The following is a 26,397-nucleotide window of genomic DNA, read 5'->3' on the forward strand; positions in this document are numbered from 1 at the left end:
CACAGCCAGGCTGAGAGACATCACATAACTTCAGATTGCTCTGAAACCATTGCAGGATGCTATAGCAAACACACTGCCTGCATCAGAACCGGCTTTACCCAGTGTTCTTTCAGGCCAAGCAGATTTAGCAACAGGCTGTAAAGGACAGGGAAGAAAGCAGTCAATCCGACAGGTGTTTTGCTTAGAAATACCTTTATTTTATAAAGCCACAGTTTGTTCTGTAAAGTTTTACCACACTTATAAAAAAGGGGTTGACAATTCTGAGGGAAAAAGAAAAGAAAAGCTGAAAACATTTCTTGTAATTCAGGGTTACACAAAGGTTATATTTATAATATATATATTTATTTATAATTTGGAGACAGTAGAGATGAAACTGCAGGAGGAGGGCGGCTGTGGGCTCATATCTCAGAGACTTGCTCGTGGCCCACAAACAGCGTTTCCTGACAGAAGGGGTTCACGAGCACCATCCCGCTGTCGCGGTAGTCGCCGTTGGCAGGGGAGCGTGGCTCAGAGAGGTGGTCCTAGGAGAAGGGCAGAGAGCAGCATGAGCGTGTCGCACCGTCGCCCTGCGGAGCGCACAGAGCAGCCCTCAGGTGTGAGAAAAGGGCTGTTCCTTCTGTCCTGGGGCGCTCGGTCCCATCCCGCAGAAAATGCCTGAGTCGTGGGGGGCTCCAAAAGGAGATCTAACCTCAGAGAGCCAGTTCTGCAGGCAGCGGGAGCCGTGTGTGAAGATAAGCACTCACTGCTCTGATAATCCTCTTTTCTCTGACAATCCTCAATTCTGCTGATAATCAGGCTGATTTTTTTCTCAGTAAGGGGACCCACAAATCAGACACACCAAACCAGTGTTTGACCTTCCACTTCTCTTTTTTTTTCACTTTCATGACGTATTCCCACCTGACAGCATGGCTTAACTTGTGAAAGATGCATTTGCACTACTTTTTGAGGTCAGACAACCGAATAGATGGCTTGAAGCTACCAGTCCAGTAGCATTCCAATCAGTTTAAAATGATCACATGGCACTACTGGAGGCCATGTGAATGGTCCTATCATGTGAAAGCTGCTGCTTCCTAAGTCTAGAACAGAATCCTGCTTCAGCGGGAGCTCCATGATTGCCAGCAAAGTGCCATTGATGAGGTGATTGTGAGTGCTTATCTTGTCACATCTCACAGATTTCTTTCTGAACACTTTTTTATTTCAATCCAATGAGTTAGTTAGCCAGCTGATCTCTTGAAAATCACTTCAGCTTAAGCTCAAACTCTTCACTGGTTCTAAGTTTTAAATACCTTTGAACTAAGCTAAATTATTCTTTTCTGACTCTGAGGCCAGCTAGTATTTCCATCAGTAGGATCACCTGCCCATACAGGAATACTACCAGTGAAACACAAAGAACCCTTCAGGAAAAGCTGAGGAGTGTGTGCCAGCCCTATACACTCCCATATGCTGATGTTTGGATCACTAATGTACTGGAGGACTCACTCTCTGAACTGGCACTTGAAAAACTATAGGCTTATTTATTATTGTTTATTGCACCTTATGATAGACTTGCTGGACAGAGGTTGAAGCTTTTTGAAAAGCTGTTTCCCTGAACATGCATAGAGATTTCATAGAATCATAGAATCATAGAATGGCCTGGGTTGAAAAGGAGCACAATGCCCATCCAGTTCCAACCCCCTGCTATGTGCAGGTCGCCAACCAGCAGACCAGGCTGCCCAGAGCCACATCCAGCCTGGCCTTGGATGCCTCCAGGGATGGGGCATCCACAGCCTCCTTGGGCAACCTGTTCCAGTGCCTCACCACCTGCTGTGTGAGAAACTTCCTCCAGATATCTAGCCTAAACCTCCCCTGTCTCAATTTAAAACCATTCCCCCTTGCCCTATCACTATCCACCCTCGTAAACAGTTGTTTTCAGGGCTTTATTAATATGACTTGCTCTCCTTGTCTCCCAGTATGGCTTCAGTTACAGTTTTCAACCACTAGTTATGCAAGTGAGGTACCTCTGATGTTTCCAGGGACTGGATCTCTCTCGGTAACTCCACAGCATGCCTGTTGAAGTAGTCCATGGTAATAGCATTATTCCAATAGCTCAGATTGTTTTCTGGGTTGGATGTCTTTTTCTTTCTCCTCATGCAGCAGACTGTCAGCAGAACTGCTGTTAACAGAAACATATGAAAAATTGGTTATTTCCTTTCAAGAAGGAGTGGGGATATGGCTTAAAGCTACTTAAAGAGAGAGCTGGTGACCTTCATTCATACAGTTCACCCTCAGTTAGATCCAGCTCCAATCTAACAGGAACCACATAGTTAAGTCAGGATCTGGCCCAAGAAGATGAGACTTTGGGCTTGGCAGAATACGTAGTTTTTACTTTCTTTTTGACATGAGTTTGTAAACCTTCTGATGTGGCTGCCTGGCTAATGAAGAAGCTCTGGTGTTGTAATGGATGGCATTTTAACAGCCTAGCCAGGGACTGACAGACGCTCTTGGACAGAGGACTGCAAATGATACTTCTGCATAGATGTCTTATGTTTCTGGCATGTTCAGACCCTGCAGTTGTGAGCAGAGGGCAGTGACAGACACTGGCCCAAGGCTCAAATACCAAATTCACAAATGCATGTAGTTGTACGTCCTCAACATCCAAAGCCCCTGCTACTGATCCCTGCCCCAGTACCTCACAGACAGAACATGGAGCATGTGACCACTCCAAAACAGAGACTGCCATGGGAACAGAGGTCCTGTACAGGATGAGACAGCAACTGAGGAGGGTTGGGGATCCTCTCTGGCACCTGCCTTGTGTAGCTGACATTTCCAGGGTAGCCCTGGGCCAAGCCGACCAGAACTGGGATTTTCCTGCCTGTCTACATCTGAATGGCAGCAGTGGTGCCAGTCTGTTTTCTGGAATTGCTCTCATTTTGATCATCTCTGTTGCAATTCAGTTTTGTAATCTCAGCGATTTTATGAGAGCTGGGCAAACCCACTGTAACAGACTTACTGCTCCCACTGGCCATTGCTTAGGCAGAATTTAGGTGCATACAAGGGTTTATTCGGAGGAGTAACGCAAAGCTCGGTGTGCTTATTTTACACCTGTGGAACAAATTGAACATTTGGGCTCGTAATCTACCTGATTTATACAGACAGACAGGTAGCTGGGTGCATACTCACTTTGATTTGTACCAGTGAAATAGGGAATGCCCTGCTGTAAATTCACTCCATAATTTCTAAACCCCTCATGATAGAAAAGGAAAAAATATTCATGAAGCAGGAAAATATATTATTTTCTCAGCTACAGCTAAAATTATTTATTAGAATTATAGCCTGGGGAAAGAAAAGACTGCAGAGAGGTCAGAACTGCCTTGTATGTTTTGACAAACATTGCAGCAACCCATATGCCATGGATCTAATTTCATCTCCCATCTATTCACATAAAATGGCAATGCGAAAGTGCAAGGCTAGAGCTCTATTTGAAACAAAAGAATAAGCTACCAAGAAAAAATGGTAATAGGTTTGAGTCAGGCAGTTCATGTCTCATTCAAAGGGAAAGGTGAGCTTATGCTATAAATCATCTTACAAAACTAATGGGAAAATCTCTTGCACAATTAAAAAAAAAGGTGGCTATTATCAAACTTACTTTTATCCAGTCTGGGCAACAGTCAGCAACTGGTGCTGCTGAGCTCCTGTGCAGGCAGCCCCCTCCTTGCCAGCAGCACTGCTCTCTGCCTAGGGAAATGCTCGACCTCCCCAAGGGCTGCGTTTTCACCCCATGCTTTGCTGGGGCCCAGGAGGCTGCTCCGAGTCCCAGCCTAGTCTGAAGGCTTGTTAGGATGAGAAAGTGAAGTGGGACATACAGTTCATCCTCCCAGTGCTCTCTGAGGCACGCCGCCATTCTGAAGTTGCCTGAGGAGACGAGAGCCCCAGGAAAGCACTTTCTGTGCAAATATTTTGAAAACTCAAAGTTTTACAGCTTATAAAATATTGTGGCTGCTGACAGGGAAGGATTGGATTTAGGTTTTAGGAGCTGCAAAGCCAATGACATTAAGTTGAAGGAGGTCTCTGCTCCTTCCAGCAGGAAATGGCCTTGCCGTGTGAAGATGTGTTTGCCATATAGCAACTGTGCTCTCTCCCTTAATTATGCTCCTGGCCTCCAACCTCAGCGCATAAACAAGCAAATGGATGAAAGGCTGTAGAAAATAAGTTCCCAAACTTCCTCCAACCTAAGATATTTTAGCAGAAGGCTGTCTGCCTAAACTGCTTCCAAGCAGAGGAGATGGGGTTTAAGAGGGAGAGAAAGGACAGCAGGACAGCAGGGCTTGAAGAGGGGTGCTCCTCTTTCTCTCAAATTAACTAACCTTCTTACAGCTGATTTTAGTGAATCTAATGTAGCTCTTAGAACAAAAATAGGAATGGTGTACAGTTCACCTTATCTATTCAGTCCCATGATTAGTATTATGTCTATTGTAGAAACCCTCTTTCCAGGCAGGCAGTTGTGATGGTCAGCGAGGACATCTAAATGGATGACACACAGAAAGGGCAGAGATGGTTTGGAATGGAAAAATGGCAGCAACAATACAAGGGAGCTGGAAGAGGAAGGCTAGCTGCAATTCCCCTCCTATCATCCCTGTTATGACATTCCCCTGTAAAGATGAGAAAGTGCTGCTGTTCAGTGCTGCATATCAACTTTTCCTCAGAGAATGATGCCCTTTGGGCACAGAAAGTTCTAATTTTGGTGTTCTGACACTCACCTGAATCCTTCCTGGGGTCAGGGAAGCTGTACTGACTTTTTGCTTTGGCTGCTCCATTTTGCAGTTAATCCCAGGTGCCACAAGAAGGACATCTCAGTGATGTCCCTGGGTCAGCATGAAGCTCCCTGTACAATGATTACTATACATTTAGGAAACGTGAGGAATTTTGTTCAGAGAGCTTGGAAGCATTCTGAATATGTATCCACTGGCCCACTTCTGGAGAGAGAAATGTCAACACGCACATTCAGGGGCTGAGAGTTGCTGATGCACTCGGGCTCTGACACCAGCTTCTATCTTGTCCAAGAGCAAATTGTGTCAGCACTATCTGATCCCTTACCTCTGGCACAGGACATGATGTATCCCACAAACAGGAGAAATGGGATTCTCACACTGTTATAGGTTTCCAGGCTGGTGAAAGCACACCAATCATCTACTCTCACCTGCACAACACCTGCACACCAGGAGACCTTTGCCTGGTAACTTTGGTCCCCTGCCCATAAGCTGTATTTCAGATACAAAACACGATGCAGGAAAATGCCCCACTTGGTTTAAGGATCTGGAGTAACTGCATTTCCATCACATTCCCAATAAGTTTGTTCAATACTTAATAACCATCATGGAAATGTGCTTGCATTTCCCTTGTAGGCTGAGCTCCTCCAGCTTCAGCTCCACTTTCTCAGTCTCCTTTTGCCTTTTTTGTTTTAAAAGCCTCCACTATGCCATCAGCAATGTCTCAAACGTGTGGGAAACATCTCAAACCTGTGGGCTTAAGCCTTTGCCTGGACTGTGTAATTTCACAAGTGGAGTTATGTTAAATTTCTCAGCTCCTGAATCATTCATGTGGCTCCTTTCTGAACTTCAATTTTGTTTTATTTTATTTTATTTTATTTTATTTTATTTTATTTTATTTTATCTTTTAAACATAAAGTATGATTATACACCATGTTCAATACTGGCTTTACAAAGCATCATAAGGAAATGATACTAACTGCCTACAGTTACCTGGTAGCCTTGTGTCTGTTCTTTTAACTCACATAAACGTTACCATGCCTATATAGCTACATACCCCCTCCACATACTCTCTGGCTCCACATTAAACACACTTGAATGCTGAAAGTTAAAATTCAGGAAATATTCAGACTGTGGGATGTTAGTTTTTTTCTCTGTGTCTGTAAATCATAGATAAACACAGCTTGTGGAGAACCCTCACCTTGATAGCTACAGTGGCATTTTATCCAGATTTTCTTCCTTTTTTTCTCATTTACTGTGACTGTATCTTAACTGCCCATCATTAAGCACCTCTGTAAAAGCGTGCCTGTCACTTGGGCTGTCTGCAGCATTACAACCTCAGCTGTGTTGCAGGTATCCCAATGGGTTTTGTTATTGACTACCTGTAGACAAGGGGTCTCTAAGGCTGGGTCAGACCTCATCCTTGAGGAGGAGACTCAGTGCTTGGAATCATTCTTCAGACTGGGGAAGCAAACATTTGCAGTTGTAGTGACTGAGAAAGTAGGTGAGATGATTTTGAAAGTGTCACAGTGTGTGAAATGTGACTGCACAGGGTTGGGTTCAAGGCAGATCTTCATCTATTCTTTGAGTTCTGCTGATGCTTCCATTTGAGGCTCAGCCTTTCCCTTGTGTTTTCTCACATCAGCACAACTGACGGACTGAACTGCCTTCTGTGCATCTGATTTACAGGTTTCAGTTCTTCAACATTTTATTGTGCCACTCTGTAATTACAGAGTTCTAAGTTCTGGGAGCCCAAGGACTGTGCCAGTGAGTTTTAAAACAAGTTCATATGGAGCCTCACTCTGCATTGCAGCCACGTGAGACAGGGGCACACACACGTGCAGAAGAATGGTCAAGGCTGTCTGAAGGCCACTGTGAAACTAACTGCAGCTGTGACATGCAGAAATTACTGGTATCTGTGTAATACAGCACTTTGCTTTTCTGGGAACATAATGATACGCTATCCTTCAGTTTTGCAGCCCTCAACTGGAGCAAGCAACATTACTCTCATTATTCATACCACAAAACTGAGGTACCGAAAGGTGAGATGATTTCCCCAGATTCACACAGCAGACGTGGCACGTTCCTTCCTACTCAAGCCATTACTTATCTGCCTAGAATGTGAAGGCTTTTCAGTGGGACTCAAACCTCTGCATCTTCATGAGGACTAGGAGGCTGCTGTGCGGAGGCTGTTCCTGCTTAATGCAGCTCAGTTATAAACAGCACAGGGCTGGGCCTCGATGCCCTTAACACTTCCTCTGGGCAGCATCCCAAGGCAGGAGGACAGTGTCTTCTCAGCCCATGCTCACCACAGCTGTGAAGACCTCTCACTTAAAACACTTCACTTCCTTGAAGAAGACACGAAACCCAAAGGGCTTTGTCTCTTATCTGTCTCTTAGCATCCAAAGCAGAAGTGAGGAGCGATCGCAGCATGGCTATTTCTTCGGCTGTGAGCTCTGTGCCCTGGAGGTGGCGGCAGTCCCCTTCTTTGGCACTGCTGCACACCGTGTGCTGAACACTGTGCACTGTATGCTGTATGTGCACTGTATGCCACAGAAAACGTTTACGTGCCTGTCTATCACGCATTTTAGCTCTGAGCATCCCCAGATTTTAAAACGAGAGTCCCACTGAAGACCCAGAAATTTGTTCTTGAAAGCACGACTTCGGTATCTGGATGGTGTAAAAACTCAGTTGCATTACAGCTGGTGTAGGTAACTGGCAAAACAACAATTACCTGTTCTAAACTATAGCTTTCAAGTACAAGAAGCAGGATAGATGCAGCCATACAAACACACACCATTTATGACACATACAATAAGAAGAAAAGTTCTCACCATATAATGAGCAGTAGGTTAGAAATCATGCCGTCAGACACTTATTCGTGTTATTAATACCTATCCTGAGTTACTGGCTTATATATGGCACAATACAAGAAGGCACATACACCAATGGGCACACTGGTCATGCTTCCTCTGCTTGTGCTGCATTTTGCATTTGCATGCACTCTACTCAGCAACTTTCTTTTCAAGTTTCTACTTGCAACTTTCTTTTTCAATACTGGCCTCAAACATAGTGAAGGGAAGAATTTATTTATCCTCTATCTCTAGTGATTGATAGACAAAGCACTGTTCATTAGGTCATCAAATATTGCTTCTTATTTTCATGCTGTACTTACTGTAACCCACGTTCTCTTCTCCATCTCATTCTCCATAGAAGTATACATGCACACTTGTGCTTTTGTTTCACTTTGTTTTGATTGTCAATCTTTTAGATTTAAGCCTTGTTTTGACCAGTGGTTTTAACCACGTTGGCAATAGCAGGACTGATGGCCCCAGGGGCACAAGCTTAACAGGTATGCTGAGCCAATCCAATAATTCTCAGCTGCCAAGAGTATTGGTCCTGCTTCCTTTCCAGGTGTGCACCCTGCAGCTTGTCTGCTCCAGATCTCGTGCTTATTGACCTGCAGGGAGCTGACTCAGCCCACTGTGTGCGCAAAGAGCAAAGTGAATATTTCTGACCACATGAGCAACCTGAAAGTGGCTCAGAGAGGTGCCAGGTGAGGACAGCACTCCCCCTTTGGGAAGGAGAATGCTCTGAGTAAGACTGACTCAGTCAACACATCTAACCATGAACTCAGCACCACTCATAGCTGTAAATAACAGGATTAATGCTCACTATTGCTGGCAGCTGCCCTTTCATTTTTCCACGGGCAGCAAAGGCTGGGAAATGCTTCTCCAAACAGATCAGTGTAACCACATCCCATAGCATACTGAGTGTCTTTTCCTTGGCTCCAAAGAGTGAAATACCAGAGACTATATTGTCCTACATTGCTAAAACAACTTTGCTAGGTAGGGGACACAACAGTGCCCACTCAAGCTTTCACATTGTTCAACAACTTTTTTTTTTTATTATTTTTTTTTTTTGCTGCTGCTGAGACAAATGATGAGACCCTAAGCCAGCTCTGGACACTAAGTGATGCTGGTCCCTCAGGTGTCTGATTCCTGTGGTCTGGAAGCCAGCACTTCAAATTCTTCCTGCTGCTGAGGCAGTTCCAGGTCAGACAGAATTAAAATGGAGGGAAATAACAAACTGGTTATCAGAATGATGTGACTTTAAAACTGATGGTTCACAAACTGCTTGCAATTAAATATTTCATTGCACAGGTAAAGCTGTAGTTCCCTAAGGTACCAGTCATAGTAATTATCATTAATCTTTTGGGTTAGCAGTGGGCTTTTAAAAAACAGTTCCTGGGCAGAATGTAGCACTCAATAAATCAAACAGTTGCACGATTTTTGGTCACCAACTCAAACATTTTGAAGTAAAACTGCTTTGCCTTCTACAGTTGTTCAGCCTTTGCCTTATACCCTCATGCGGAGAGCCCCCAAAGACTATGTGATTTCTAACAGCATCACAGAAAGTATGCTTTGTGTGTAAGCATTATACTCCTGCACTTGGAGCTGCTCTCCACATGCACTTTGCTCAGTGAACAAGTTAGAACAAGTCTGGTGACTTCTTCTCATCTATCTCAGTCTATCCTGACACTGTTCAACTTCACCATGAATGGCTCGAAACCCAAATTCCAAAGAATGCGAGAAAGAAAGAGAAATAAAGCAGCAGTTAACTTACAACATGAGGATATCGGTACGCTGATGGCCAGAATGATCCAGGCAATGTCCATCTTGCTGAGACAGATGGTAGCTCTGTGCTGGGGCTTGTCTCCCTCAGTGACATGGGAGATATTTCCCTGCACCCCAGGTTTCCAGGTCCCGGCAGGAACCAGCCTGTTGAGGAAGTTTCCAGTCGCGGTGGAACCAGCAGTGGACATGGAGCTGGATGACCCCGTGGCAGGCATGGTGGAGACAGTGCTGCCCAGTGAGGTCGTGTTCGTCACCAGGCCCTGCTGTGTTGGAGCAGTGCTCTCGAGGTCCCCCACTGCCAGGGAGGAGATGTTGACATCAAAGCTGGGCTGGACTGAGTGACCGGCTGCTGCTGGTGCAGTTCCAGGGCCAGAAAACAAGGGGACATTTGTACTGAGATTCAAGCTTACCCAAGAGTTGTTTTTGCTCAGCATATCCCATACACCATAGTGGGTGGGTTTAAAAGGCACCGACACTGCTTCGGGATCAGTTGGCGGTCCAGCAGTTGTGGTGGCAAACTCTGCATTCTGCACAACTCGCTCGGCCCCGTTCCCTTGCTCTGCTTCCCTAAGGCTTCCCGAGGTGTCAGGGTGGGGAGAAAGGTCTGAGGGCGTAGTTCTGGCCAACCCTGTGCCATTGGGGTCACTGGAGGTTGCGGTCTGGGACTGAAAGGGATGGTCTGTGAAAGGGCTCCTCAGGGTAGGGAAGGGAGAGTGCAGGGTTGTCTTTAGGTAAGGTTCTGAAGACTCTGTGAAGTTGCCTTTGAAAATCTGGAATATTTTCCCTTTGGGGCGAGTGTGTCCTGAGTACAAAGCACTCTGGTTATACAAATGATACGTTTCCTTTTCGCCAACACGAGGGCTGCTCGCCTGCGTTTGAGCAGTGGAAGCATCGCTCCCTGCCAGGCTGACAGGATGGGGGACGGCGCGAGCGGAGGTGGGGACGGGCTCTGCCGTGTGGCGGTCCTTGTGGCGAGGCGTCGTTCCCATGGCTGTGACAGTGGTAGTGTCCATCAGGAGGCCCTGAGAGGAGGATACAGCAGGAGACAGTACCTGAACAGAAAACACCAGCTCTTCCGTCAGTGCCAAGATCAGTAGAACACCTGGAGGAAGAAACAGAAAGGGTGAGACACAGGGGAGGGACAAGAAGATGGAGGACAGCGTGACTGTGTGCTTGTGCTTTGCTCCTCCCAGATGACAACCAAGCTGGCAGGAAAGCCTACCTTCCTTGTGCCCTGGAAAAGAAGAGTTAGTGCCTCTGGGAATTGGAAGAGAAATAGATCTGCAGTGGCTGTTTGGGAGTAGTGAGATGGGAAGGAGAAGGCTGCACAGAATCTCTGTGGTGAAGGAAGAAAGGGGCTTGCCATGTGGGTATTTTAAAGCATCATACATACCTGTAGGCGACCCCCATGAAGAAGATACAAAGCATCCTACTCTTCAGTGGTAGAAACAAAAGATATTTTCATTTTTGTTTTGGCCAAAGGCCTCCAGATGAATGGCCATTTCATGATGGGGAACCTTAGTCTGCTCATTATTTTGGCTGCAAAATCCTAAAGTTGGCTGCCTCCAGTCTTGGATGCCATTACGCAATCTGTTCTTGAGAGAGCAGCTGCTTAGCCCTCACTGAAAATTAGGTCAAGAAGGGATGTGCTATGAATGGACTTCCTAGCTTATGATGCACCCTTAGAAACTTGGGAAATCTCATCTCTGATCTCAGAGTATGAGATGTGGAAAATCCACAAATGTCAAAAATAAACAAGAAAATGTAACTAACAAAGACATTTTAAAAAGCCATGTGATTACTGAGGATCTCACCATCTAATACAACTGCCCCTTTTCAGATACTCACACACAAATTTTTGTTTGGGTCCTGTTCTATACTTATAAGTGCTGTGGGATTTGATTCTGTGAGATTTGCCTCCCACCTCCCTCTTTAGAGCACGTTGTTTCATGAGGTGCCAGATTCACGCCACTGGGAACATCAATTCTTACATCTATTCAGAGTCCAGTTAATGGACATGGGCAGCTGCAATAGCATAAGGCTCTCCAGGACGCAGGGCTAACATGCTCTGAGTTAGTGTGACCTGCAGGGACCACATCAATCACATGTCACCATTTCCATATGTGGAAACTGCCAAGTGTCATGCAGACCTCTGCCCACTCTGCACAAGGGATGAGTCTGTTTTGCACAGTCCACTGAGCATCATCAGATGGCACCATTAGCACACTACTAGTGTGAATTTCAGCCCAGGATCTCAAGGGGAAAGGTGACACTGTCTTAAAAAAAAACAGGGAAATAAGTTCACCAGAACTGCAGGACCCCAAACAGGGTAAGGATCTTCCAAACAAGACTGTAGAGTGCCTGCCTGCACATTCCCCACCCTCTGTGCCTCCAGGTTTGCCAGCTCTCCCTGTCAGTGTTGATATGCCATTTACTTCTACCTTACAAGGGAATATCTGCGGTGGGCACCAGCAGAACATTGGAAATGGGAATGGGGCAATCTCTGATTAGGTGCCCACTGGGTCTGAAGGCTTAGCCAGAGGCAAATGCCATGAAATGTGTGTATTCTGACTCAATACACGTAGCAGAAACTCACCGAAGGAGCAGTACTTATCCCTCTCATCCAGCTAAGAGCGATGCTTTGATCACCAACCATCGTTTCTGAAGCAGAACAGCAAGGAGCTCTACAACCACCAAAATTCACCTCACCTTGCCACAGTTGCCTCCTGCTCCTTCGCAGGGCATCCTGAAGATCTGAACACTTCAAAGAACTCAATAGTGCAGTGAGAGCCACTTACAAGCAGTGCACTTTCCCAATACCTGATGCTAAAATTAGCTCATATTTTTTTTATTTCTGAAATAAATGCCTGTCGAGTAAGTGATCCTTGGGGATACCGCTTCAAAATTCCTAGCCTACCACAGACAATATGCTCATAAAAGAATGCCTAGTCAAGGAGAAAAACATATTCTGTACATTGAAGTGCAACCCAAAGATCAGATTGTGGTGTATTCGTGGAGCATCACTTTTGGAAATGAAAGGCAGGAGTCATCTTCACATTTTTGGCAGCACTCACTCTGAGGTCAAGGTCAAAGCAGATATTTCTGTGTCCATATGGCTCGTATTGCATGCCAAGACAAGTTGCTGCTACAGAACAAATACGAAGAGGAAAGGATGAAAAATTATTTTGGGTTTGGTGTGTGGAAATAATGTTTCAGGAAACTTCAGGCCTGCTGTTCTGGGCACAGATGACACAGGGCAGTGGCTGATCTCAGAACACATGAGATTGCAAGGATTACGGCAGTCTTTGTGCAGCTACTTTCTTTCACACCTCACACAGAGAAAAACCTCCGTATTGGATTAATGCTTTTTTATTTTCTGCAGGATATTCCTCAAGTAACAAGGAAGCAGTCACCTCTTCTGCATGCTGTGCCCTGAGGTCAGCAACCCTCATCTTTGGCTAAAAGCCTACTATCCATCCCTACCACTTGAAATGCAGATAAATCAGAAGCCTGCAGTTGCGAGTATTTATGATCTCTCAGGGGCAGCCTGTTGTGGTAGTAGGCCGCCATGCATCAGGCCTGGGAAGCCACATACACTTAGCTAGTACCTCTGTAAGACTTGTAAAATGTTAGTAACTATTCAAAGGAAATGCTACTCTGTCATAAGCCACTTATTTGACAATAAAAAATAACACTGATAACATTTGGCTCTTTCAGGCTGTGACAGTCAGCTTCTGCTTGTCTGCTGGCCTCCCTTTAACAGTCCCTGCATGACCACCACGGCCCCATCAGCTGCAGCTCTGTAGGACATTTTTATACTTGGATTAGCAGGCAGCAGTAACTCTCTCAGAGACAACCAGAGCTAATGTGTGTCCATAACTACTTAAAACATATTTGGCTTGGTAGATCATTGTAAAAATAGCTGGTGCTGTATATTTAGGGAAAACCAGCTGGTAATAATGACTTCACAGTGGGCTCTGCTGGTCCTTTTAAGCAGAACTGGCATTCTAATTGATAAACAGCCAATTGGAAAGCAAAAGTGAAGTTGGAATCCGTATGTTCAGCGCCATCCATGCAGGGACATCTAAGCATGGGCTGCTGGGACTTGCAGTTGCCTGGGTGCCCAGAGCTCTGGCTTGGATTACTTTTAGGTACAAAGGGAATATTATTATGGTCCCTGATATCAAACTTCCCTGTTTGGCAACTGTGGCCTGAGCCCAGGAAAATGGTTTACTGAATTTCTCTACCAAAGCATTCATCACAGAAAGGGGCTTAACCAAACCCTCCAGACTTCCTCCCTTCCCAACCTTGCTCTGCGTCTCAAATGGCCCTGCACTAAGGACCGGGCCCCCAGCTTAGCCACGAGCAGATTACCACTGAAATGAAACCTATTGGTTGGTATAAAGTTGTCATGGCCAAAGCGATGACATCCCAGATGATACAGTACATAGGCAGATGGTCTTGGTCAGCTCAAAGCCCAGTTCTGCAGCCTTTGCCAAAATCCTTCAGTCCCGGCTGCTGGAGACTCCTCGGTCTGACCTTAGGACACAAGCTCTTTGAGGTAAGAACTGGCAGCCCTTTCTATATGTTGCCATCATGGCAATAAAGACTGATATAAGTACGTTATAGCAAAAAATAATTAATAATTATATTTTCAAAGGTCAAATCACATCACTAGTTTTTGGTGGGTTTGTTTTTTGTTTTTTTTTTTTTTCAGGAAGGGCCATTTCTAAGTTATAGGAGGAGCTCATGCTCAAGAGGGGTCATAGTGGTTTGACTTTTAAATGCTGCATGTCAAATTCCCACTTTTGGAGTCCAAATTTATGACTGCATTAAAACCATTCAACCCTGATGAGAAGGTTCAATGGCCTGATGTCTCAGCAGCCTGAACTGTGCCATCCCGTGTTTTTGCATACAGTACCAAGAATTGAACGTTAAGCACAAAATAAATGGACTCAAGGATGAAGCACAGCAGAGTGACAGTAAAGCGTACAGAGAGGATCAGTGTGTGTTTAGCCATAAAAACCTTTATTGACAACATGGTGCAATGGTTCCAGTCTCAACAGGACCTTACTGCAGTGCTTCTTCCCATCGTATTCTCACAGGATGAGTCCAGAAATGATGTGTACAGTTTTGCACATCAAAAAAATGAAGAAGCTCCAACAACAGCAATTTTTAAAAAGACTGGAGTTGATGTCCTCAACAATATCAAGGAAGCTAAATGCCCTTTAGAGATAGGAGTCAGAGCTGAGTTTCTCTGAATCAGAAAAATGAAGCAACTTGGGCCCCAGCAGCTCAAGTTCTTTCACCATTTTATCTCAAGACCTCAGCAGTCCTTGCCAGAATGAGGTCCTGGTTTCAGGTGGGAGTTAGTACCTCTCGGTGCTGCACTGGCTGTTCTGTGGGCACACTGTGTGCCACCATTCTGCATGGGATGGCAGCCGTGTGTGCAGCTGCCAGGTCAGCTCTCATATTCAGCCTCCCTGGGGCACCGCCGCTAAACAACACAAACTTATATAACTGATGATCTGAGCCCCATGGAAAGGTTCCCAATGGCTTTAGCAAGCTTTGGACCAAGCTCTAATTGCTGAAGACACAGTGGAAACTTTTGAGCTGCACATTCGCATTTTCTACAGCCAATGAATATGCACAAAGGGCTCAATTTGGCGCTTGACCCTTTCTGGCCTCTGCTACCTCAGGCCTCGCAGCAAGACAGATAAAGCCACCCTGAGCAGCACTTGGCAAACATTTTTCCTCTAGGAAGTCAGGAGAGCTTTCTGTGCAGATAAGTACTGCTGGAGTCATTATTTCACACTGCCGTGGGCAAAGGAGACACAGGGAGCAGCTTTACAAAGGACCCATTATCCACGGATCCTGGGGCCAGGACGCACGTGGGCAGTGTGCAGGATCTGGAACTCCCCGTGCTTCTGACCACCTCACCATACGTAGTGATGGTGAGGGTCTTGCAAAGCCTGCTCAGAGCACCAGCAACATTATTGTTGCAGAGAAAGCTTTCTTCCCAACACAATTAACATATCACGCAGCTCTCCGCAAACCCAAAACATTATAGGCAGCAAAATGGATCATTAATAGGTGGAAACTGCATAGAAAGTGCATATGATTTATTTTTGTTATGGTCATTTTCTTTGCAGTCTCTCAAAGCAGTGTGATTTTCACACAGTGCAGCAGCCGCTGTACAAACAAAGAGTTAAGCAAATGTCATCCCTACAACTGGTGGAGGAACCGAGGGAAGAAAAGTAGGTTACTCTGCATAGAAAATTTCTCTTCTCTGCCTATCAGTGGCTGTCAGGCCAGCACTCACAGGTATTAACTTACAAGTTATTGTCTGCTTTCCCTTGTAAGCATGAGACAGTGCGATCAAGCCCAACTTCAGTACCCAAAGTATTTGATAAAATGTACAGAATGAGGCACATGGAGTAACAGCTCTATTTGCAGTAATGTAGCACAGCATCAGCAGAAGCTCTGGAAATCACATGTATAAACACCAATTAAACAGTGCTCACTGACATTCCCTGTGAAACAACATTAATGGTAGCTATGGTTTTCATGTAGCAAGTATGCCACGGTCCTTTAAGAACACAAAAACATTGCTGAACACCATTATTGTTCCTAAGGTGAATTTCCATCAGAGATTTCAAGAGACTGACTCCGCAAATAATAACTCATTTCTGGTCCTCCAGGCATCTCCACAATGAGTGATACAAACACTACAGCCTCATGCAGTTACAGAACAGGCATCTCTCCGTTCATTCCCCTCCTGCACTGACAACTCTCAGATAGCATGGGTATCCGTGTCTTAGAAATGCTTTTGATCTCCAATTTATCTAAATACATACAGACATCCAAGCTGTTGATCCTCCCAAAAAGGCTCACTGACAACCCCGGACAACGATAGTTATTGAGGGGAGGATAATAGAAAGAAAGAACATGACTCCAGCTGCTCAAGATAATCACTCACCTGAAAATATCATTTGGACTTGTCAGCAGACATCCTCACCTTCTCACATCACACAGATTTGGAAGCTTCATCGCTCAGTAGAGAAAGGAAAAATACATCTTCTCCCTAACGAGGCAGCTGCAGGCAGGAGTTGCTGTTATTGTTGGAACTGGTTTGGAGGAATGAGGACAGAGACAGCCCAGGCAGGCGTGTCTTGCAGGGCTGTGCAGCGAGAGAGCTCGCTCCTTTATGAGTACCTTTGGAACTGCAAAGATCACTTACGGAGCCAGTCCCCCTCTCTCTGCAAGGAGATCGAAGGGCTGCTTGGTATTCCAGCTTGGTTCCCCATCAAGTCCAGATACAGTTTGTCTGACACAGGTCTATTCAGATGCCAGAGGATTGCTGGCAGTTCTCGTTCTCTGGGAACAAAACAGCAACAAGCACCCCAGCTGCACGTCCTTGTGAGACTGCTCCTTCCCTCTTTCGAGGCAGAGTGCCCTCCCTCCAGTGCAGCAGTGAGCTTTTTGTGTCTGGATGGATTTACAGATCCACCTCCTGCTTCTGCACCCCCACCAGATTTTCCACTCCGTTCAATTCTCTCTAATGGTATTAATAATCCTGTCAGAGGAAAATACGTGGAATGAAATAGGGATCCTCTTCTCTCCTTCTTTGCCATCAAAATACATGCTCTATATTTTATGATATTTCCATTCCTCAGTGATGAATGGGTAGTTTCTACTTTGTACCTATCAAATAAGTCCACAAATCCTGTGATTCTTAAAGTCATAATCCTGCCCACCTTCTGCTCTGGCACAGCTGACTGTCTGGAATTACACACAGCCCAAAGAACACAGAAACGTGCCCCGTTCATCCAAATTCCTGAGAAGGCATGGGCAAATGCTGAGTGCAGCAATTTGGGGGCTGCTGGAAATCCCCCAATAATCCCTGCTCCTCAGTCTTTGATTCAAAGTCCCCATCACACTCAAACAGCCCAAGCAATTTGTTACATGGGACCTCACAGAATTTGTCCCTAATATTTTGCTACCGAGCAAAGCCAGTTCTCCCTTCTCTCTTATCATATGGGTTCACAAAGGAGTGACACCACGACAACGGGTTTGAGGTTTGGCAGCGCCAACAGCAACAGGACCTCAGAGTGTGACCCCAGCGGTGACTTTAGGAGCATACAGTCCCTACGAGGAAATCTGGGCAGGTGCATATACCATATCACAAGTATATTTTTCCCCTATTTACACACAGAGTATTTTCACAACCACGATTATTTCATGGAGGAGTGATGTGCAGTGATGGAGTACAAACATTAATCTCAGATCTGCTTTGCATTTCTGTGCTCTTGTGCTGACGTTCCTTTTCTCCCTGCCATTTGCAGTTCACTTTTCATCCCTAAGGCTGCCAGTCTAAAGGTTCCTCTAAATAAAGATACTCAGTGCATTATAGAAAAAATCTCTTTACAAATATCAGCTTGTTTAGCAGTTTCTGGAACTCAGGGTTATTAAGAGCTTGCTGCTGAAACAATGATTGAGCATGAAGCTGCAGCTGGTGTAACAGGAGAGCTGTGCCATGTATTTTAACCTTTGCTGGAGGATTTGCCACATCTGTAAGCAGTAACTCAGCACAGACTTCTTCCCTGTGTGTTGTCATGGATGGAAACATATGGCTCAAAATTGCAGATTGTCATTTGGAATTTCACATGAAAACTGCTCACAAGGACAGGTGCCCTGTGCATTCCCTTGTCCAAAACCACACAGAACAAATCGAAAATAATGTTAAAAGCACACAGGTCTTCCCCACTCTGACAGCTTCCCCTTCACACAAAGCTTGTCCAGCCCCAGGTTTGCAAATGCACATCCCTTCCTTTGTAGCCTTTGCTTGGCAGCAGTTTTTGTTGGCAGGATGCTGTTGCCAAGGGAGACAGAAAGGATGTGCAGCTGGCTTCTCTTTCACCTGCACTTAGTGCTGCTGATCCTATTTATGTTGCTGCAGAACCTCTGGCTTCTGAGAGACCTACGATCAATGTCACCGGACCTTCTGAAGAGTTTTGACAATGACACAAATAGCCAAGGCCTCTGATGAAAAGCTTAAAATAGGATCTTGCCAAAGAGAGGATGTAGTTGATGTCATGGATGCTGACTCAAGCAAGGGTATCCATTTCACAACCAGCAATAAAAAGGGGGAAAAGAGGATTTAGAGCCATCTTAGCAATGGTTTCTGACAGCTTCCCAAAGCAGTGAGTAACCTCACTATGCCAAAGTTAGATGCCTGAGGTAGCCGTGGCTCTGGCAGGCAATTCACCTCATCATGAAGTATCTCTGTGCTGCCACAGGTTGACCTGCACCCTAGAGGTGCTCTCTCTTACCCTGATGAAAAGGGGTCCTATGGAGATGATAAACCTTAACTAGATATCCACCTTCCAGATGATGAATGTTAGGTGAAATTAATCATCCCTCTATCTACTTAGATGGCATCGTCACGAAGCAAAAAGAGGATTTGTTCAGAAAAATAAAGGGATTAAATAAAAGTGGTGTCTGAAAAGGTAAAACACAGTCTATGTATTGTGATACTTTCCAGCAGAGGAAGTCTTACCACTTTGGACATTCATAAACAGCTTCTGTACACAGGACACAGCCTTAGAGAGCAGCACCTCATCGGCATGAAGTGTGGATGAGGGCAGGGGTTGGAGCCTTGCTATGGTGATGCTTTAGGAAGCACTTTTTCCCATACTAGAGGGTAAGTGGACAAGCCCTGTCCATTTGAAGCATGCTGTCCATGATCTGTGCCTGACCCTGCATGCACGGTTGGTGCCTGCTGACCTGGAGAGCAGTGGTGGTGTGGTGGAGCTTCTTGGTGTGCACTCCTTTCCAAATCCTTGCAGTTTTAAGTAACCAAGTCACAGACTTCTGATTCCAGCACCAGGAGACATGTCTTTCCCAAAACTAATTTCTTCGGGGCTGATCCACCAGCTCCTACTAATTTACACCAACTTACCTATCAATCAAGAACATTCATTCTAGATTCAAGATAGTCTTTCATTACAGCACAGTCATTTTTAGCCTATCTGAAGGAAATGTGATTTATTACCAGGTTCTCCTTCTTTTTGTCCCTTTTCCCCAGTAACTTTGCTCCATGGCTGATTTCAAGTACTGTAACATGCTATATAAAATCTGGCAAGGAGGCAGAACAGAGAGCCCGACTTGTGGATCCCCTTGCTCTGATGCTGCAAACATTTATTTCCCCACTTGCAAAAGCTGTGCTCCAGTTTTCCAGTTGGAGTTACAAAAACATTGATGCTGCAGCCAGACGGAATGTTACAGCTGTGCACAGCCTGTCTTCTACAACCCCTTAAGGTATTTCAGTCCTTTCATCTGTTCACAGAAAGTAATGTGGGTGATTTATTACTTATGCCCCCTTCAAACTCATTATTACCTCCAAGTGCCTGGTTATCCCTGGATTCAATGTCAAATGAAAGCTTGTAATGAGGAGCCTTCACTGATTTGTTATGAGAACATGTAACACACAATTAGAAAGCAACTTGGGCATAAACTATTACATTTATGGGCAAGAAATCTTCACTTTGATTTTTGACCATTGCTCGGTTTAAGGAAAAGGGACACTGTGCTTCAGAGTAAATGACCTGCTAAGGACTTGTGCTGTTACTGCCTCTGTGAATGCCTTCACCTTTTGGGCAAGTGAGAACCAAACCAAGTCAGGATCAAGGGAGTCAAGCATTTTCAGTATGGGAGAAGGCTTCTAGCTTTGGGAAAAAAATGTGATTGTGACTAATTCCCAGGGCTGACCATGGATGTGAGATTACACTAAAAGCAGCCAGAAAGGCTGCAATGTGAGAGCCTTGCTATCTGCTGGGTTCTAAGGGGCTGGGAAAGCCTCTGGAGTGGGTGTATGTAAGGCTGCTACAGAAAAAGTGAGTTGTGATGCTCAGTGCTGTCTAAACCCTGACAGTGGCCAGGCTGTATGTAGTGTGAGGATGTACCCAGAGAAAAGGGTGGGATCAAGTTCCATTCTTGAAAGTATCAGCTGCTCACTGCAGGGATCAGGAAGGTCTGTTTTGTTCTATGAGGTGATTTGAAAGATTGTACAGGTATTGAGATATGGATTTTTTCTGCCAACCTTTGAAGCTAGGTATTGGCTGGGAAGGAATGATGGTCCAAGGTGCTGCAGTAAATCATAGGTTCTTGTAAGTAAGGTCACAGCAGCTGCTGGATATAATTTCTGCCAGCAAGAGCAGACTCTGCTGCTTGTATTTCGGTATCGTTGCTCCTGAATGAGATTCAATAGCTGGAGATAGGCAGTATCATACACAAAGAACACCAGGGTGAGGAGGTGATACAGTTACTCGATTAGTCAGAGGATTAGTAATTCTACTAGAAATATGAACGACGTTGCAATAAGGACCTCACTTCAAAAAATATGCTCTGTCAACTCATTTCTGCAACTCCCTGTTCAGCACAAATGCTGTTACACAACGCAGAGCAATGTTTCAGCCTTCCATGTGGATGGCACTTTTTACATGCACGCTGGCCATTTTAAAGAATTCCACTACCAATATTGTGTATTGCTTCTGTATGTTATTTTGAGCATGCTTTGGTCTTGCCTTTCCATCTGCACACACTGCATATCCAAAACACCTTTTGCAGTCAATGAGGGTTACAAAGACTTTACAAATCAGAGACAAGTAAAATCACTGATTTTCAAGTGATTTTCTGTTCTTACAGGGGTACTTGCATGAAGTGTGTACTGAAGAGATAATACATATGGGTAAAATTTTAAACATGAAAACCTTTCCTTGAGCCCTTGTTTAAGTGTTCACAGTGGACTTGAGTCATTGGAGTTTCATCCTGCCTCAGATGGGACAGGTGGTGCTGTCACATCTTTCTTTGAACCAACGACACAGAATCACTGTTTAGACAATAGTACTAATAAACATAAGCTCTATAGCAGCATTATTCACACAGTACTTTACAAGTTACCTATTTTATTTGTCTCTTTCCTTCTTTCTGGCTAACCCTGCCTCTATATACAGAAAAGAATCTACTCCACCCACTCCTGAAATGCCATTAACTCTGCACCTGGTTTTATTTTGGAAGGAAATTGTATTGACAGCCCTAAACCTTCTGATTATTCACGCACCAGCCCTTGTGAAGAGATTACAGGCATCAGCTTTGCTGTCTCGTCCTGTCAGCACATGGCCATTTGGGGATTCTTTGGGAGCTCAGCCTGGCTGCTCATCCAGCCGTGACTCCTGTTTCCCTAACCTGTTGTGTTGTTGGTGACAGGATGCACCAACAATAAGGTGACACCTTATCTCACCTTCCCCTGTGATAACTGAGAGCCTTCTGGCCCCATCTTTTGAGGCATTCAAGGCCAGGCTGGATGGGGCCCTGGACAGCCTGATCCAGTGGGTGGCAGCCCTGTCCATAGGCTTCCCCTCTAACCCAAGTCATTCTGTGATTCTCTGATTCTGTGATTCTATGATTTTACATGGCTGCTTGGCTGCAGCCAGAGGCAGTGCAGTACATGACATCCCAGTAGGAGTATAGAAATGCCATGCAATGAGAAGCTCCAATTTTGAGTGGTTTCAGTGTCTGCCTCAGCGGCAGCAGCTGGCCTCACTGCACTGTCCTTTGTCTGTACAACTGATGTGCTCCCAGGGGAGACTGGAGGTTTCCTGACACATCAGGAACAAATTTTAAACCCAACTATGTGTTGTGTCTTCCAAAAAGATGTAAGTGTAATTGTACCAAGTGATGAATTTGGAAAGACAAATTCATCCCTGCCATAGCTAATAACATGTTCCTGCCGCTTATCCCTCTCTGAAGCAGGCTTTCCTTTGGTCTGAACTTAATTTATTAATACACAAAACATAACCTTGAAGCTGGGGCAGAGCAGAACTGTGACAAGTTGTGAACTTTATGTTGGAGCGCTGTGGATGAGCTACAATTAGACACTGCTCTGGGTTCTCTGCAGACACGTGCTGGAGGAGCAGAATGGCAGTCAGATGTTACAATCCCATGAAATGTAATGATAATGCTGACAGAAGTGTCTTGTCACACTTTGCACTTATTACATTTTCCCTTTTCTCCCTCTTGTTTTAAGCATCCCCAGCTGTCACTGCACTGGAGCAGTAAAATGATTCCCGGAGTAAAGGGAAACACAGGGAAGAGATCCTGTTTGGAGCCAGGGCGCTCAGCGTGGCATATCTGCATGGAAGCTGCAGGAGGACATCAGTCTTTGCATTAACATTAACTACCGTGGCTAAGAGAATATATTAGCAACAGCTTCACTAAAGGTCAGGACACAGAGAAGGAATATCAAGAAGCATTGTACAGAGGACATAATTTTAAAGTAAAGTGCTGAGTTTCAGCTCCATTCGATCCGAGTTGAAAGGACTAGATGGAAATAAATAAAGGCAGGCGTGCTTGAGGGACCAATTAGAGGGCCATCGATAGCAGTGTCAGGAAACCCCTGTGGGAAAAATGGTGGCTTCTGCTACAGTGGTGTAAATCAGGACAACCACGCCATGAGTCACATTATTCAGCATGTAAATGACTCTGAGAGGAGAACACAGGAAAACTAAAGGAAACAGCAAAGATAAAATATGACTGGCAGCTGAAGACCAATGACTCCAAAGGAGAAACAGGAAACTGTAAAGACTAACAGCAATTAATAACTGGAATGTGCAGACAGAGGAGCAGAGGGGATCAGGTTTTGTTCTCTCCCAGCTACAGTGCTGGTGGCCACAGGCAGCAGTCCCAGCCATCCCAACCATTCCGACAGGAAGCCATCAGCACCACCACTATCTGGCTGCTTCACTGCTTCCTTCATGTGATTTGCTGGAAATCTATGTTTCAGTCAAGCAGAATATTTAAACAGGACTTCAGTACTTTTCATATCAAAAATACAGAAAGGAGTTGCTTGCTCCAGGAATGTTAAAAAACAAGTTATCACCTGGCTTGTATCAGAAACAGTGCAGCCAGCAGGAGCAGGGAGGTGATTGCCCCTCTGTACTCAGCTCTGGTGAGGCCACACCTCGACTGCTGTGTTCAGTTTGGGCCCCTCACTACAAGAAGGACATGGAGGCCCTGGAGCGTGTCCAGAGAAGGGCAACAAAGCTGTGAGTTCCAACACTTTGCTTCATATGTTCTTCCATATCAGACACCATTCTGTCATACTGCTCCTCTGCTGCCATCTGTCACATGGCAACAACATGTAATGGAATACTGGTGGGAAGGTTTCAGCCTCTATTGCCATACCACCAATACTGGCCTCTGATGTCGCAGACCAACATAATTTACTTTTGGAGCAGCTCTTGTAAAATATATAGAATACAGAGCCACAGAACCATAAAACTAGCAGGATGTTTGACCTTGTTTTTGTGAAACTGATGTGCCAGTCTGATTTGATGGCAATGGCTGCAATTCGTAGTGAGTTCTCAAGGTGCTCGTCACTTTGTATCAAGTTTTACTTTTCCTGTGCTTCATTCATGACAAGTTGCTCAATAATGTGCATGCTGCCAAAAGAAATGACATGAATAAGGCGTGACTGTGAAGCAAGGGATATTTTTCTCTTTGAAGAGAGGTCTTATAAAAGCCCAGTAAAGGGACATGATCCAATTTTGAGTTGGATAGCCAATTGCAACTCTATCCATTCCACTTGAAAATGTGCAGGTAATGTTGACTGAAAATGGAGTCAAAACATAAAATGATCATTTTTTGGGCAACCTTGAAGCCTATTCTCACATTCCTGTATCAAAACAAAGAGCACAGCTGCGTATTTGTCACTGTTCACAGGACGGTGTTTAGCCAATGTACCACACTGCACACAATTATCTGCCATCAATTTACTTAGCTCCTGTGCTGTTACAGGCATAGAGCACGGATTGCTGAAGGGACGTACCGCATGCAGATGCATTGCTCCGCCGTTCTGCTGGGCTTATTTACTGTATATTTATTCAAAGGTGTCCCCGCTGGGAGCTGTTCCTGCATTCTCATTCACTGTCAGTTACATTGCCAGAAACAAGGCAGCACCTACAGCAACGTTACTATTGCATTACAGCTATTTCCTTAAGATGACCTTGGGTCTGAGATATTTATCAGTGGGAAAATAAAACAAAAAGAGAGGAGGAAAAAAAGAGACATAGTACTTTGCAACGATTTGTGAAGGTGGTGTGATCCAAGCTTGCAAACTGCAGGCAAACACATCGTGCTTGCTAAGGCAGTATAAAGGATCTCTTCCTTAGAGCTCTGCGTCAAGTTATGCCTCTGCCTAAATTAATGCTCCCAATTAGTCCTGTTTTATTGTGCATCCATCACAGGAGGTTCACTGTTAGGGCTCTGAACAATACAGATCCATATACCGGTAATTATCAAAAACATACATTTAGCAAGATGCAAATGGTTCATATTCATCAGCAGCGCCTTGGGCCCACTATCATTTTTTTTCTGACAAAATTTTAATTTCCTCAGTCAAATTAATCTTTGCTTTTAGTAAATAAGTGCATTCAAAAACTCTTTGCACTGAGTTCAAGCTTGACTCCTGGTTGTTTGGGTTTTTTTTTCAGCATATCTGTAGAAAGAAGCTCTAGCTGTACCATGCATGTGTCAAAGGCAGAGGCTGAGATTCCAAGCTACGTGGCACAGACATGCAGAGGAAAAAGGGAATCCAGACTTATTCCTTGAATCTGCATCATATTACCTAACTCACTCAGGGCTGCTTCCAAACTTTCTCTTTTTTATGTGTAAAATCTTTGGCGCATGTTAAAAATGCATGTGGAATAGCTTAGAAAGGACTGAAGGGATGGTGCAAGGATTGAATGTACTTCAGGCACAGACCAAAATTACGGTTCCAGAATAAGCCTGTGGTTTTTAAGGGACAAATAACTGCCACAGTAATTATTTAATGGAGCTAAAACTTTCCAGGTTTGGAGTCGGTCCAGCTGTGATATATTTCCAGAAACAGGAAGAGAAGGAGCAGTGCAAGACTCAGCCCTAATCTGAAGCAGAAGAAGTGTACATCATCTGTGTGCTCACTGGAGCACAGGAGCAGCTGAGCATAAAGAGCCTTTCTGCACGGAACAGCCGCTCTCTGCAGAGCATGACTGAAGGCTGTATATGATGACAGTAGTCCTTGGGAGCTATTTTTAAAATGATCTCCAGAAACAAAATAAATGTATATGTTTTTTAAAATGAAACATTACAAGGAATTGTTGGAAACCAAAACAAGTGATGCTAAGCTTTAACTTGAGCAAGGGCTTTCCTCTGGTTTCTTACTGCTCTACAGAGTGGCTCCCTCCCTAAAACCCCTGTGATCCAAGAGGATTGTACATGCAGCACTGAACTGTCCTAACATCTCTGTCTCATCATCTATTCCAGACCTTGATGCCTGTGTGGACAGAGACATGGATGAAGGAGAAAGGGCGTTGCTGGAAAGCCATACTTCTGGGTTCTTGGAATGGCTGCAAGAAAGACGTGCCCAAGGAGAGACTGAGTCACTGTGGAGACAGCTGCTCTGCTTCATTTCTGCATGAAAGGGAAATGTTTTAAATCTCACTCCCTTGATGGGTCCAGAACAGTAATGGCCTGGGCAGGAAGAGGGTAGATCAAGCTGTGGGCTACACTCAACACACAAGTTTTTCCTACTTGCTGCCATGCAGCCCAAATAGCACTGAGAGAAGAACCACCCTGAGATCCTAGCAGGGATGACACCAGCATGCTGCTACAGAAATTAGTCTTTAAAATCCCTCGAATTTTAATAAAGGTCAGTATCTTCTTCTACAACATGCTAACATTTGTCCTGTGTGACTCAACGTAGGCTTTTAACTCCACAATGCACTAGCTTTTCCACTAAAGACTGAAGTCAAGAGTCAATGGATCATTGCTCTCCAGTCACACAGGGATGAATGGGTGGATGGAAGAAGATCGTTTGCCTTTTCTTGCAGCATGATTTGTGGGATTCGATCTGACCCATCATTTTGGATTTCTGGCACAGGCAACCCAAATTTGGCCATCTCACATGCAAGTGAGAG

At 44.8% G+C, this 26,397-nt stretch overlaps 1 protein-coding gene across 4 annotated transcripts in view; it reads right to left on the reverse strand.

Moving 5' to 3' along the window:
- Positions 1-211: 211 nt before the first annotated feature.
- Positions 212-26,397, reverse strand: part of TMEM108 (transmembrane protein 108) — a 153,185-nt gene continuing 126,999 nt past the window's right edge. For 3 of the 4 annotated variants that reach the window (XM_042817521.1, XM_042817522.1, XM_042817523.1), the window contains 3 exons: positions 9,372-10,484; positions 1,998-2,152; positions 212-521 (listed from right to left, as the gene is read on the reverse strand). In XM_042817521.1, the coding sequence (XP_042673455.1) occupies positions 399-521; positions 1,998-2,152; positions 9,372-10,484 (1,391 nt within the window). In that variant the 3' untranslated portion in view covers positions 212-398. Of the gene's footprint in view, positions 522-1,997; positions 2,153-9,371; positions 10,485-16,361; positions 16,507-26,397 lie in introns of those variants that run through there. The other variant, XM_042817524.1, reaches the window with a different exon arrangement.

Source organism: Centrocercus urophasianus, unplaced genomic scaffold, assembly GCF_019232065.1.
Source record: "Centrocercus urophasianus isolate 14NV4802_14NV808 unplaced genomic scaffold, USGS_Curo_1.0 seq_16, whole genome shotgun sequence".
NCBI classification, from domain to species: Eukaryota; Metazoa; Chordata; class Aves; order Galliformes; family Phasianidae; genus Centrocercus; species Centrocercus urophasianus.